Source organism: Gavialis gangeticus, unplaced genomic scaffold, assembly GCF_001723915.1.
Source record: "Gavialis gangeticus isolate Ggan-Ray unplaced genomic scaffold, GavGan_comp1, whole genome shotgun sequence".
NCBI classification, from domain to species: domain Eukaryota; kingdom Metazoa; phylum Chordata; order Crocodylia; family Gavialidae; genus Gavialis; species Gavialis gangeticus.
The window spans coordinates 31,792,629-31,806,705 of record NW_017729034.1 but is presented as its reverse complement, the minus strand read 5'-3'; the positions used below and the strand labels follow the sequence as shown (position 1 = coordinate 31,806,705).

General features: G+C 51.8%; 2 protein-coding genes across 3 annotated transcripts in view; one reads left to right on the top strand and one right to left on the bottom strand.

The window, feature by feature from the left end:
• The window catches only part of ABCC10 (ATP binding cassette subfamily C member 10), a 33,735-nt gene extending 27,375 nt beyond the window's left edge, over positions 1–6,360 (top strand). For both annotated transcript variants that reach the window (XM_019527171.1, XM_019527170.1), the window contains exons 17-22: positions 727–887; positions 1,400–1,653; positions 2,068–2,213; positions 2,729–2,826; positions 3,052–3,164; positions 5,817–6,360. In XM_019527171.1, coding sequence (XP_019382716.1) covers positions 727–887; positions 1,400–1,653; positions 2,068–2,213; positions 2,729–2,826; positions 3,052–3,164; positions 5,817–5,952 — 908 coding nt within the window. In that variant the 3' untranslated portion in view covers positions 5,953–6,360. The remainder of the gene's footprint in view (positions 1–726; positions 888–1,399; positions 1,654–2,067; positions 2,214–2,728; positions 2,827–3,051; positions 3,165–5,816) is intronic.
• Positions 6,361–9,086: 2,726 nt separating this feature from the next.
• Positions 9,087–14,077, bottom strand: part of DLK2 (delta like non-canonical Notch ligand 2) — an 18,974-nt gene continuing 13,983 nt past the window's right edge. The window contains exons 3-6 of the mRNA XM_019527172.1: positions 13,796–13,859; positions 11,870–12,000; positions 10,786–10,930; positions 9,087–10,196 (exon numbers count right to left, since the gene is read on the bottom strand). Of these exons, the coding sequence (XP_019382717.1) occupies positions 9,419–10,196; positions 10,786–10,930; positions 11,870–12,000; positions 13,796–13,859 (1,118 nt within the window). The 3' untranslated portion in view covers positions 9,087–9,418. The remainder of the gene's footprint in view (positions 10,197–10,785; positions 10,931–11,869; positions 12,001–13,795; positions 13,860–14,077) is intronic.

Sequence of the window (14,077 nt, the reverse complement as noted above, 5' to 3'; positions counted from 1 at the left end):
ACCTGTCCAGGTCTGCCTGGATTTGTTTTCTTCCCATCAGGGTGTTTACTTCACCCCATAGTTTTGTGTCATCAGCGAATTTGGACAGAGTGCTTTCCATACCCTCATCCAGGTCACTGATGAAGATATTGAATAGCAATATCAGTGAGTTACAAAGGACTGGAAGGGGCCTTCTGGACCACTGAGACCACTCATCTGCATTTCCAGGCAGCCAACCATTAGTTCAGATGAGTTCACCAGATTCTCCCGTGACCCCTTTGGTATACCACAGTCACAAACTTCCCATAGGTAAACAGCAGGCAAGACAAGGGCACTGCAAATGCCATGTCACTGCAATAGCAAGGAGTTTGTTAGGTTGAAACAGTCTGGCCTGGTAGAAAATTCCTTCTTGGCCCCAAATCAGTTTGGTGAGCACATGAGGAAAGACCCAAGATCCAGGTGCTGGAGAGCTTTGTAAGCACTATTATGGACACTAGTGAACCCCACCAGTCACTAGCTACTGCCAATGTCTAGTGCTTCTAAGGAAGACCAAAAAGCCCCCCAAACCCTCCAAGAAACCCATACCAGAAGCCAAGTAACGCATTAATGGGAAGAAACAAAGTCCTCCCTCCTGAGCACTGCAGACGGCCAGCAAAACCCCTGACATCTGGGAAAACCATGTCACCTGCTCTCATTATTACTCTAAGGACACCCTGTCCTCATACTGTCCCTCTCTTGTCCCCTCAGGACTTGTGGGCCTGGCCCTCTCATATGCACTGTCTGTCACAAACCTGCTCTCAGGCCTTATCTCCAGCTTCACTCAGACAGAGACCATGATGGTGAGTGTGGAGCGAACAGAGGAGTACACCACAGATATCCCCATGGAGCCCCAGGAGCACTTGGTCCAGGTAACAGCTTGCACTCTGCTCTCTGAGTTTGGTCTGTGACATGTCTCCTGGCTCTGTACCTGGCATTGCACCCTCTCCTGCTTCTTTATGTGTTCCCTGGGGCCCTGTTGTGCCAGCACTGGAGATGGAATCACAGGGATCCAGTAAACAAGTGCTGGGAACTGCTGGCCTGATTTGTAAGGACTTCTCAGGATAGTTGCCCTTTGTAGTATGTCCCTAAAGGACTTCTCAGGCAGGTTTTGCTGAAGGAAGGGCTGATGGAGATGGACAGGGAACTGAGGGGTTAGGATTTAAGAGGAGTGGGAGACAAGATGTGGTTGAGAAGCCCAAGGAGGGGCATAATGAAGGTAGCATGGAAGTGGGCAGAAGGTGAGCCAGAGTTGGTCAGAGGCTGAGCCCCCAAGAAGGGGTGGCTGGGAGGTGAAAGTAGGGCACAGTTAGCATGAAAGGTAGAAGACAGGGCAGCCTGTGATTGTGATCACATTTCTTTCTCATTCCCTTTTGTCCTTGAGGTGCCCCCTGACTGGCCAAGCCAGGGCCGTGTGGAGTTCCAGAAGGTGGTTCTGGAATATCAGCCAGGGCTGCCTCATGCCCTGGATGGGGTGACCTTCACTGTCTACTCTGGAGAGAAGGTGGGGATTGTGGGGCGCACAGGATCCGGCAAATCTACCCTTTTCTTGGCACTTTTCCGCATGCTGGAGCTGAAGTCAGGGCAGATCCTCTTGGACAATGTTGACAGTCGATTGGTGGGCCTGGAGGAGCTGAGGTAGGATGGGCAGAGCAGGGGGATGAGCAAATAGCACTAAGGGCCCAGCAAAGTGCTCTTTCCCCAGGGATGGGACTTGGGCCTTAATGGATACCATGCCCCAGAGAGGACTCTGGTGCTAATGGCTACCAGTGACATGGCTGAAGGAGTGAGTGAAGGTCCCTCCATGCCCAGTCATGTCTGGAGATGGCAGGTTCTGTGCACCACTTCCCTGGTTGTGTGGGCTGAGGCTCCCATGCTGAGTGCAGCCTAACCCAATTTGTGTGTGTCACAGATGCACCTTATGTACAACACCCTATGGTGAAGAGCAACCTCTGAGAGTGAGAACAGAGTTGGGGGGTGAGTCTTGCTTCGGAGGAAACTCTCCTTGTTCACACCCCATCTCTTCCTGCCTCATCTATCCTTCCTCTGCAGGTCTAAACTGGCCATAATTCCCCAGGACCCATTTCTGTTCAGTGGGACAATCCGGGAGAACCTGGACCCCCTGGGGCGGCATGCAGACTCAGATCTGTACCAGGTGCTGGAGCAGTGCCACTTACAGGAGGTGATTGTACAGATGGGTGAGTTTAGTGCTGTCAGGTGGCAGGGAGGCTCTGGCAGTGGGAAGGGGAGGCCCTGAGAAAGTTGGTGTGCTGGAGGGGGGTAGCCAAGGGTCTTGTGGGATCCAGCAACATCTGGCATGGAAAAGTGAGGCTCCACTGGATTCCAATGGGAGTGGTAGATGAGGCCCCCATGCAATCCTATGAGGGCCAGTAGGAAGTGATGAGGAGGTGAGAGATTCTGTGGGGGTAGAGGACTAGATCCCAGAAGGCTCTGGGATCTCCCAGAAGGGACCAAAAATAATCTTGTTGTAGGATGTTAGGTCCCAGTTAGATTCAGTCAGGCTGTGGAAGCTGTACACCATGGTTCCAGCAGAAGGCATGCAGTGTTTGTAGCAGAGGTAGCCTGCAGCCATATCTAAAAGTCCAGGCACCCAAGGACTTGGCCTGGGGCTGAGCACAGATAGTTTTCACGCCTTTACTGCCAGGTTCCTAAACCAGGCCTTGTGGCATGACTGCTGCCTTTACCTCTGCAGGTGGATTGGACTGTGAGCTGGGGGAGAGAGGGAAGAGTCTGTCAGTGGGACAGAGGCAGCTCATGTGTCTGGCAAGAGCCCTCCTGACCCAGGCCAAGGCAAGTGCTGCTGACTCCTACTCAGACCAGGGAAGTCTTGCTTGGGAGGGTGCATATCTGTTCCTGATGGTGGGTGAGAAGGGCAGGATGAGGAGGAGATGGGTGAGAAGGGCAGGATGAGGAGGAGATGGGATGCCCTGATTAGGGAACAGGTGTTGTGGCTGAGCCCATCTCTGGCACAGGACGCAGGTCATTTGGGAGATCTTTGCTCTCTGTCTGGGGCAGGTACTGTGCATTGACGAGGCCACAGCCAGTGTGGACCAGAAGACAGATCAACTTCTACAGCAAACCATCCGCCAGCGCTTCATTGACAAGACTGTGCTGACAATTGCTCACAGGTAGAGAGCTTTTTCCCACACCGAGAGCCAACTAGTGTGTGGAGGGAAAAGGGGGTGGCAGGCTAATTTTTCAATTCACCTAGCTTAGCCCCAGCATCACCCACTCCCTGGGCCTTCTATACCAGACTTCCCACCCTGACCATGCCTCCACCCCTTATGTCACTAGTCAGGGCCTGTTATGGTACTGGTCAGGGCCAGGTTCTCAGCATTGCCTGCTGCCCCAGCTGTGAGCTGAACAGTGAAGTCAGTATTTGGGCAGCTTGCCCAGTATTTGCCCATCTTGATCTTTCAAGGGCAGGGGACTGCAAGGAACCTCTCTATTTGCTTTTGCTGCTCCACAGTGAAGTAGCTGTTGACTGTCCCCCTATAGTCTTTGCCTCAGTGCCTCAGGCTCCTGCAGCATCCAGGCCGTGGAAACCATCATGCCCTGATAGGCAGCAGAATTATGTTTGCTTTGGAAGGTGGCTGGTGGAAACCTAGAAAGCTCTATTGCTGGAACCTGTCTGCTAGGGGAAGGGGAGTTCCTACATCTCACCAAGTGGTACAAGAGTTAATGCAACCTGTGAAGATACAAAGGGGTTAAAAAGAGTCCAGTATGAGAGCCTGACCCCTGCATTCAGGGACCCCTGCCATCTTGGGGAGTGGAGAAGACTGAACAAAAATTGGAGCCTGTCTTGATCAGCAGAGGGCACTGCAGGACAGCCAGAGAGATGAAAGCTGCAAGCTGGCTGTGGGGGTGGGGATTATTCTTTTCTGCAGTGCCTGGGAACTGCAGCCATGGACTAGGACCCCACTGTGCCAGGCAGAGAGAGCAAAGAGATAGTCTATACTCCATGGAGTTTACAGCCTATGCATGAGACAGAGACAAGGATATGGTCAGACAGGGCACCGGTTAGCCTGGTTGGCAGCAGTTTTGGCACACCAGTGACATCATAACACAGGAGAGCTTTGAGGAGGGTTTTGGAAGAGGACATTTCACCTGTTTAGGGTCTGCTTCCAATGTGAAGGACAGCCTGAGGGAAAGCACAAACAAAGATGCTTGTTTGGTATCAGTCAAAGAGGTGATAGAGGCTGGCACTGCGGGAGGTGGAAGTCGACCTCTCCATGGTGAGTGAAAGGATGAGGTGAGGGGAGGCTCTGAACAGCTTAGAAACTGAAGACAAGCAGCTTCTGTATGGTGCAATGGGCATGAGGTGGGAGCAAAAGGAGGGTAAGGTTTTGCCTCAGCTTTGGGAAAGGATCCTGGCAGCAGCATTGTGGGCAGATGCAGCAGGACAGGGTTGCACTTGTCAAGGCCCCAAATAAGAAGATTGCAGTAATTGCAAGGTGAGATGACAAAGAATTAGCTGTGTGGAGGGAAAGGAAAGGCCGCATCTCAGAGGTGTTACATGGAAAAAAATCTGCAAGTTTTAGGCATTGCCTGGATGCGAGGAGAGAGAAAGGTCTAAGACCAAGACAGTAACAAGCCTGAATGATAGCAGGATGGCAGCGTAGGCCACTGTGATGGAGAAAGGGTAGTGGGAACCACTTGTGGGGAGGGAATTTAGAGTTGGCTTTTAGCCATGTTGAGCTTGGATTTCAGCAAGGAGCTGTCAGGCAGGCTAGGATCTTAGCTGGGGGAGAAGGAAGAGTTTGAAGCAGAGGAAGAGCCATGAGCTGTCCTTGCAGCAAAGGTAGTTGACTTCATGCCTGCAGATATGTTAAGGTGCAGAAGGGGACTGAGGAGAGACCCATAAAACCTTCCTAGAAAGCTAAGGGAAGAGGATCCTCTGAGGTAGCAGTCAGAGGTAGGAGGAGACCAAGAGAGGCCAGAGTCACAAAGCCCAGGGCGGACAGGTTCCCAAAAGAACATGGCCACCCATGTCAGCAGCAGCTCCAACGCCATCACCTTTAGGATAAAATTAACTGTGAGAATGGGAGTGGTGAGCAGGAGGCTACCTCCCAATATGGACCCATCACTCACCCACACTTAGCAGTGTCAGGCTAGACTAAGCCGTTACAGGTCCCATCAAAGTAGAGGAATCCATGTCAGTCAGACTTGGACATTCTTATTAGCACATCCATACTGCCTCTTGCACCCCATCCTGCAGGTCACTGTGAAACCAAGGCCCCAATACTTGTACCCATGTGGAGATCCTCCAGTGCCTTCTGCAAGAGCTGGGGCATGAGCTGGTCTTCTGGCCTTAGTCCTGTGCTGTGATTTCATGCTACCAAAAACAATAGAAGTGGATGGATTCAGTCTCCCATCCCCTGTGGGAGGTGGGCTGAGCTTAATCTCCCCATTTAAAAAGGGGACATCCAGGATAAACCAAAATAACTCAATCAAATTCAGGAAGCCAGCTGGTGGCAGAGCCAGGAAGCAAACCCAGGTATCATGACTTATAGTCCCTTTTCCCTCCCCTACTAGAAACATTGCTTTCCTTTTTCTTTCCTATCCCATTGCATAGTGTTACTTCAGCAACATGTTGTTCTTCCCCAGAAACAACTGTGTTTCAGTGATGATGACTGAGCAGTCTCTGCTTAGTCTGCCAAGTGACCCAGGAGGTGTGCCAAAGGGCTCCATAGAAATAGGTGCTCCATGGGAGAGCAGTATTTGGTGCTTCTCCCAATCCTCAGACTACCCCAGTCCCCCATTGCATTTGCTCTTGCCAGGCTGAACACCATCTTGGACTCAGACCGTGTTCTGGTGATGCATGCTGGGAAGGTGGCAGAGCTGGATTCACCTGCTGTCCTCAGCAAGAGGGAGGACTCCTTATTCCAGCGACTTCTACACAGTGGGCAGCAGTGATTTCCCCACAGAGTCTGAGACCGGGAACCACCCCTCCTAGATGCACTCTTGTCCCTTTGCATACCAGCACCATGGCTAGCATGCTTCCCTAGCCCGGCATGCTGATGGGAGCAGCCGTCCACATCCTACAGGCCCAAGAGCTTCTGTGGGATGCTGCTGTTTCATCAAGAACTGGAAAGGATGGGGCCTGCTCACAGTGGAGCTTGTTTCAGGCCAGGAAGGCAGGGAACTGTCTCCTAGTTCCTGATGGAGTTGGGCAAGGACTTGCTGGGTTAGGAGCCACAGGGGGAGGAGCCATGCTCCTGGCCCGAGGGTTCCCCCTCTTTGAAGTGGTGATGGTGTCTGCAGAGCTGTCTGGTGTGTCTGACTCCTGCCAAGGACTCAAATAAAGTGATTTTAAAATGTAAACATAATTTTGTCACAGTCTCTCCTGCAGCCCAGGTCTTCACTTCTGTCCCTGCAGCGCCTCTCAGCTCTGGGGGGACAGGCTCCCCCTACTTCCTTGTGCTTTTAAGCTGCTGTGTCCTCACCTGCCTCTTCAAACCAGCCCAGGGCAGCAGCTGGGAGCCCTGGTTCCTCCATCTCTTCAGCTCCCTTATAGCATAAGGCCTTGGGCCTGAAGTCATTCTCCACCCTCCTTCACCACATGTATTCAGCACAACCCTAATAGACAAAACAGTAGGGGGTTAGGGGGGGAATATGAGATACTGTGTGGCCGCAGGGGAACATCACACCTTGCAATTATGTAAGGGCCTCCAGAAGCCTGTCCAGGCAGCCCCTGTCCAGGGTAGATCATCCTTTCCCCTGCACCCCGCAAGCTGCACAAGACACTATCACAGCTTCCTGGTCTGATACTCCTCAGCATTGCCTGGACCCCAGCCATGCCTGGATTTCTCTCATGGGGGTGTGGAACCTGCCAGCCTGGGGAGCAGCAATTTGCACCCAGCTCCAGGAGTAAAGCTTAGCTTCAAAACCAAGTCTCCTGCACAGTTGGACCAACCTGCAGTGAGCAGTCCACTCCTCCCATCATCCCGCTTACTGGCAGCTAATGCTGCTCCTGTGGCTTTCAATTGCCCTCTCCTTTCTCCAGTTCCTCTCCTGCTGCAGGCAGTCAGGCCACAGGAGTTAGCTTTGCATTCCCCACCTGCCCCAACAAGGCCCTTCCCTTTTTCCCCAGCACTCTGAGGAAGTCCCAAAGCACCAGCAGCTGTCTTGAGACACAGAGACTCCTTTCCCTCCCTTGAGACTGCAGGATCCAGCTGCCCCAGCCCTGCCTGTGCACTGACCACAGGCTCAAGTTGTAGCCCGGCCTCTTGACATCAGGTGGCCTCTCTCTCATGCATGTTGGCACTAAACAGCTCTTAAGCACAGCCACAAGCCCGAAGGCCACCTTTGAAGCATGCTGCTGGGGGCAGGGATGAGAGGAGTTATAGGAGAGCTCCTCTGGCAAAGATTTGGGGGGAGAATGGACTAGGGGAGACAGGAAAACAGCTCCACTATGGAAGGGGTCTGCCAAGTAGCTGATGCTTGGCACTCTGAGGGCAGGGGACACTGGCTCTGGTGTTTCATTTGTTTTATTTGATAAAGTTACATCATCCATCCTTGTATTAAAAAAATAATCTTTCTGGTGAAGCCCCTGTCCCCTCTCCCCACAGTCTATTTGCCTGCTCTGCTTCTTCCTTCACCTGGAAACCTCACTCCTGCCTGCTATCTGGTTTCTCGGCCCTGGAAGTGACATGGTTTCTGCATCCCTCTGAATACAGCATGGGAGACTCCCTCCACCCTGTGTGAGGCTTGGCTCTAACTCTTCCTCCCTCTGCCCTCAACACACACCTTGGAGCCTTGTCCCCCTGTGGAGCGTTTCAGTTCTCTAACTGGAGCAGTTCAGGCTGAGTGGATCAAACTAGGCAAGAAATGCCCTAGTTACATGCTCCACTCTCTTAGAATCAGAACCTGTAGCAGAGATGATATCTTTTATTAGACCATCTAGATATTTGCAGAAAAAAAATCTTTATTTATTCATATGAATTTTCATTTCCACCCAGAGGAAATTTTACAATCTTTGCATTTTCCTAAGACTGAGGAAAGGTGTGCATGCCCCAAAGCTTGCAAATAAAGAATTGTTTTGCAAATATCTAATTGGTCTAATAAAAGATATCACCTCTGCCATGAGTGCTGATTCCTTTTTCCTGTAAACCAATATGGCTACAACCTGTGTCCCACTCTCTTAGATGCCTTTGACGGGCTTCAAACTGAAAGGTGCAGTCACGGCAGCTTTGAAGTCAGTGCCACCTCTTTGTTCCCCAAGGCTATCCCAGGCTGTGGATTTAATCTCTAACCTCCTTTGCATCCCATGTGGAGGGCCTAGTCTTCAAGTGTTCCCATGCCTGGTTATAGGTTACTCCTGGTATCATGCTCTGAGAGGGGGAAGTGATGAACTGGAACCAGGCTCACCACCAAACCAGCCACAGCTCCCTTCCAGCCTTCTCCACATCCAGTTCCACCTGAAGGCACCTGTGGGGAGGGCAAACCTGGTCCTCATCAACCCTGGAGGGAGCTGGCTTTGTGTTTGCAGTATGTCTGGCTCTGTCCCTTCCCATCAGCGGGCAGTGAGGTGGAAGCACATGCTGAGGCAGGGAGGGAGCTTCATGAATTGCCATCCAAACTAGATGGGATGGGTTGATAAAGGGGGGGGAAAGTCACACGGATCATGGGAGGGGGAGGTACAAAACATGCTTGCAACCCCTAGGCCAATAGCAAGAGGGAGGGACATTGTATTGAGTCAAGAAAGGGCACAATGGAGTATTGAACGGTCCCCAGAGTTCCTCCAAACTGGCTCCCCCCAAGGCCACAGAGGCAGATAGCTGGTTTGCTTCCAAGAGAGGTGGAAGCTGACATGGACAAACTATGACCTCCAGAAAGAGCTGGGAGCCCCAGGGGACTGCAGAGCAGAGCACATGGAGAAGTAACAGGTCCAGAGGCCCTAGCAGGGGCTGTGGTCCAGGTCCAGAGGCCGCAGGAAGGGCTGTGGCAAGGGATCACCCGGTGCAGAAAGCTGTGCCTGCCCCTGATCTGGCACTGCCAACCTGAGTCCCAGGAGCTTGGTTCAGTGCAAAGAAGATGATACCAGTGTCCCTTGGTGCTAGCTGCCAAAATCAGCATGCTGCTGCTTCCCATGGTGGGCTTTTCTGGTGCAACCCTTTTGACTCCCATGGATGCTCAAGGTGCCTAGATGATGAAAATAAGAATAGATGCAGCCAGGACATCATACCAGGTTGAAGAGCTGTGGTTTCAGATAAGGATTTGCTGTCCATAGGAATGCTTCCCTACTGAATCACAGATCAGTTTGCACCAGAGACCTTTAGTGCTTTGGAAATATTCAACCAGAATGGCTCCCAGGGCATGGTTCGAAGGGTTTGTTGGCATGGCGACCTGCCAGAGCCCAACTCTGAGAATGCCAGAGTCCTCACAGCTCTGTAGTCTTCCTGGGCTCTATCAGGACTGCATTTAACATGCCCACTTGACACTCTTGCTCCTGTAGCTTCCTTGCAGACTGTGAGGGGCTTTGGCACCAGTTGGATCTCCGGCGCCCTCTCTGCCAGTTCCTCAGAATTAACAATACAGTGACAAGGACCAGCACAGCAGTGAGCACCCCAAACACCAGCACTGTTACCAGCTGGGCCTCACTCAGCCCTGAGTCCCGTTGGGTCACCACCTCTTTGACAGAGATTTTCAACAACCCACTTTCACTGGCTTTTTCGCTGTGATTGGTGCTCCGCCTCCCAGTAACCACAGTTCTGACAGGCTCAGGCTGAGTAACCCAGGGGTACTCACTGGTTGTGCTTCTCCTGGGATCGTTGTCCTCCCTGTCAGCTGGATGGTAGAAGGTGATCCAGGTTGGTTCTGGAGTGGCGACCTCACAAGTTTTACCAGTGAAACCATCTGGACACAAGCAGTCAAAATCATTGAAGCGGTCATAGCACTTTGCTCCATTCTTGCATGGCTGGCTGGCACAGTCATCAATGTTAACGGTGCAGAAACGCCCTTCAAAGCCTGCTGGGCACTGGCAAGAGAAGCGGTTAATACCATCGTGGCAGGTGGCACCGTTGGCACAGGGGCGCATCAGGCAGTCATCTATGTTGTTCTCGCAGAGGGCACCAACAAAGCCAGCCAGGCACTTGCAGGTGAAGTTACTAGCAAAGCCATTTTCATCCTGGCACTGGCCACCATTCCTGCATGGAAACCTGCAGGGGGAAAGCAAGGAAAGGTCATGGACTGGGGCTGAACACAGCCTAAGCCCCAGAGGGGCATGCATCCAGTATAAAATACCCCTCTAGCCTTAAGAGTTCTCAGGCTTTGCACTGGTGGGGGGCAGGAAGTAGGGGTAAGTTCATCTTCAGTGATCAGGGGAGAAAAAAGGGCAGGTGTTTGGGTCCTTCCTACTTGAAAGAGAGAAAAGTCTGCCCCCACCACCAAAGATTCCCTAAACATGGACATGGGTATGCCTAGGACACACTTGCTCCTCCCAGTAACATCAGTGTTCAGAGTAGCTGAGGTACAGCCACATTTTCCATAATGAACAGACCAACCCTTAAAACAGGAAAGGGTGGCTCCCAACAGGTCTCCATGAGCACATAATGGATGCATCCCCTGTACCCAGGGACAGGAATCAGCTCTGAACAAGAGCCCAGACTCTACCTAACACAGGACCAAAGCTCAGGATGGTTCGAGCTTAACTTCACGCTGCACCACTGATGGTAGAGTAGGATCCAGAGCTAATGCTCTATATATTCTCCCTGCCTGCTCTGCCCCATCTCTGCTGCTGTATCTCACCCTGCCTTCTCACATGGCCCTATCTTCATCTCACAGTTCTTTCCATGGAAGCCCTCGGGGCACAGGCAGGAGTACTCCCCATCTCGGTCGTAGATGCACTGGGCCCCATTTTTGCAAGGAGGCTGGTGCTCACAGATGTGTATATCTGAGGGAAGAAAAAGAGGAGGCAGTTGGTGAGAGGAGATGAACCCAATGCAAATTCTCCAACCTGCCCTGTCAAAGAAGAGCTAGAGCAACAGCAGCAGCTGCTTCCACCCAAATAACAACAGTGCTTTGGCTAGCACGCATGCAGCTTGCCTCTGCTGCAGTTCTCACAGTACTTTCATGTTAGCCCCCTGGCAGGGATGCAGAGTTGCAGAGAAGGGAAGGTCCTTAGCTGCTCTGAGCGTTGCAGAAAGGCTGACATATAATGACACACAGCATGCTGGAGACCCTGCTTAGCCTAGATCAGCTCTGCAGGGAAACTGCTTCCGCTCCATCCTGGACACTTGCTTCCATTTGGAAGCACACAAGGGGATCCCACCCCACTGGCTGCCGAAGGCAGGAAGTGCTGGGGGAAGCAGAAGGTTCAGCAGACTGCTCGTTGTAGTGTGGGAAAGGCAGCAAATATCGCCCGTCGCCCTTCCGCAGGTCAGCTGGTCTTCTAGCATCCCCAGCTTTGCCGACTGGGATCAGATCCCAGCAGCCTGACCTTCTGCCACATAAAGGGAAGGAGTGGGCTGAAGCTGTGACAGAAAGATGACACCTCATCCCCCAGGGAGCTGGCACAAGCATCACAATGAGAAACAGGTGGCCACAAAACCGCTGCTAGCAGACACAGCACCACCCTTCCATTTAGGGCATGGAGCCCTAACTGCGAAAGGGTGAAAACTACCATCTTGTGGAGATAAATCTCGGGCACCTGGATGGAAACCTGGCCCCTCCAGCCCCTGTGCCCTCCACATTCCCCTACCCAGTGTCACAGGGCAGTTGGGCAGCACCTCAGCCTCTCTCCACCTGGAGCTGCTTCCACACAACAAGCTGGTCCTCACAGCCCCCTAGGCTGAACCTCAAGCCCATCCCTGATCCAGCTGGTGGGACATACCTTTGTCACAGAATTTGCCTGCCCAGCCATTGTGACAGATGCACTGCCAAGGCTGGTGGCACGTCCCATGGAGGCAGCCTGGCATCCGCACACACTTCTCACAGTATTCACCCTCCCAGCCTGGGTCACACCTGAAGGAGGGCACAGGAAGGTTAGTCAGCCTTCCCAGCAACAGCACAGCAGAGCAGAATGAGATTACATAACCATTTACAGAATGCTGCCTTCATGCCAGTATCCTAGCATGGGAAAGTGCAGGGGGCTGGAGAAATCCTCTCAGAGAATCCCACAGATGCAAAAACATACTTCTCCTGGGAAACCACCTAAGCCAAGGGAGGAAGCTGAGGGGCTAGATGCTGTCTACCCTATGGTCCCAGTGCCTTGTTGGGAGTATCCATCAAGTGCCGCTCCCAGATTAGCACTCTCTCATAAAACCCACTACTGGGGAAGCTGCATCAAAGCCCCTTCCCAACATTTTACTCCTTAATCCTCTCAGATGGAGGACAGGAAGCAGAGAGAGGGAACTGGAGGATCAAGAGGGATGCTGAGATACAGCTCAAGCCAAAACCCAAGAGTTGTGGCTCGACAGCCTTGATTTTAAATGCTAGTCTGTGCGTTTCTTTTCCCCTGAGTTTAGACAACCAGAAAATTCCTGCACCCTTTCAGCCAGGCAGCCAGATGAAGAGGCAGGGAGCAAATACCTCTCTTTGTACTACTAAAGTGTGTCTCTATTCTTCTTTAATTGAGAAAACTGGAGTATGCACAACAATCCAGATGTGAAGCCACATACAGCGTTCCAGAGGTGGTCCATTTAAGGAATCACCATAGTTACAAGGCAACCATAAGAGTTATGGGAAAGCAGTCACTGGAGCACGCAGCAGGATGTTGGCCCTAATGGAACAGTGGCTGGTGATTATATGAAATGCAAAGCTGTTTCTGGGCTGGACAGTCCCTGCCTTCCCAGGGGGGAAAGAGGAAGTCTTAAGAGCACTCAGGTAGAAGCAGAACTGAGCTGAGCTGAGGTGACAGAGAGGTAGAGATGTAAGAATCAGGACTCAAAACTATCACTAAATTAAAGCTCACAAAGGCAATGCCACCCCCACAATCTCAAGACTCCAGAAAGATGGCAGCTCTGAACTTCTCTTCTCTGAAGCAGAAAATGATACAGCAAGACAGTGAAAGTCCTGAAGCAGCACAGGCTAGGTGAAAAGGCTCTGCAGGCCTCAATGATTTTGAGAAGGAGCTGCCAGGCTACTGAAGGCTTCAAAGAAGAAGCTGAAGACTCCAGACTGAAAGTTGTAGCCAACAATCCAGAATGAAAGTAGTAACCAGCAATATGGCCACCATACGGAAAAGCACAGCATCTCTAATTTGGCCTCACCACCCTAAAACACCCCCAGAAACCAAATTGCTTCACTGTCTACAGAAATGAGCTATCCTGTAGATATTAGTATTTGGGCAGCACCTGGTTCCTATCACTAACATGAAGAGCCAGTTACAAAGAGTTTGCAATCTAAAGGAGCTTACTGCTTTCTAGGCATTCAATGCTGTCTGGGGAGCTGCCGCATGGTCTATCTGAGGTCCTTCTAGGACATGCATCCCCATTGTACCTGAGCACTAAAGATCTCTCTTCCATGGGCCCACTTGGCTATTGCAGAACTGTGCCAGTTGGTTGATTTCAGATGTGATCTAAAGGCAAGGTCTGTAGAACAGAAGGGCACAGGAACCAAACTTTCCCACTGGGAAGGTGTCTACTCAATATGGGGGAGCATCTGACCCTGGGAACCTGGGTGAGCGGAGTGCGATGAGACCATCAGCACTCTTCAGCTTAAAGAGAGATTTGGAGGTTATGGGGAATTAGTCAGAGGTACTGAGAGATCAGCTGTCCTGGCCATGACTGCAGTTCAGCTGGAGACCCAAACATCATACCTGCACTTGCCATCCTGGTCACAGCACCCATGCGCCAGGTTACAGTGCTCACTGCAGTCATCACCTGCAAGACAGGACACAGACAAGTTACTACACAAGGAGGACATGCTAATATCAAGCTGTGCACATGAGATCCAGGACTCCAGAACTGCCCATGCCAACAGCTGCTGTTCACTCAAATCAGCCTACATTGGAGCCCACTAGACCAGGCAGCCCTGTTTTCCCTTAAAGTCATTAATTTCCTCCTCCTCTGCTTATCTCCCACTGCTATGGCAGTAAGCC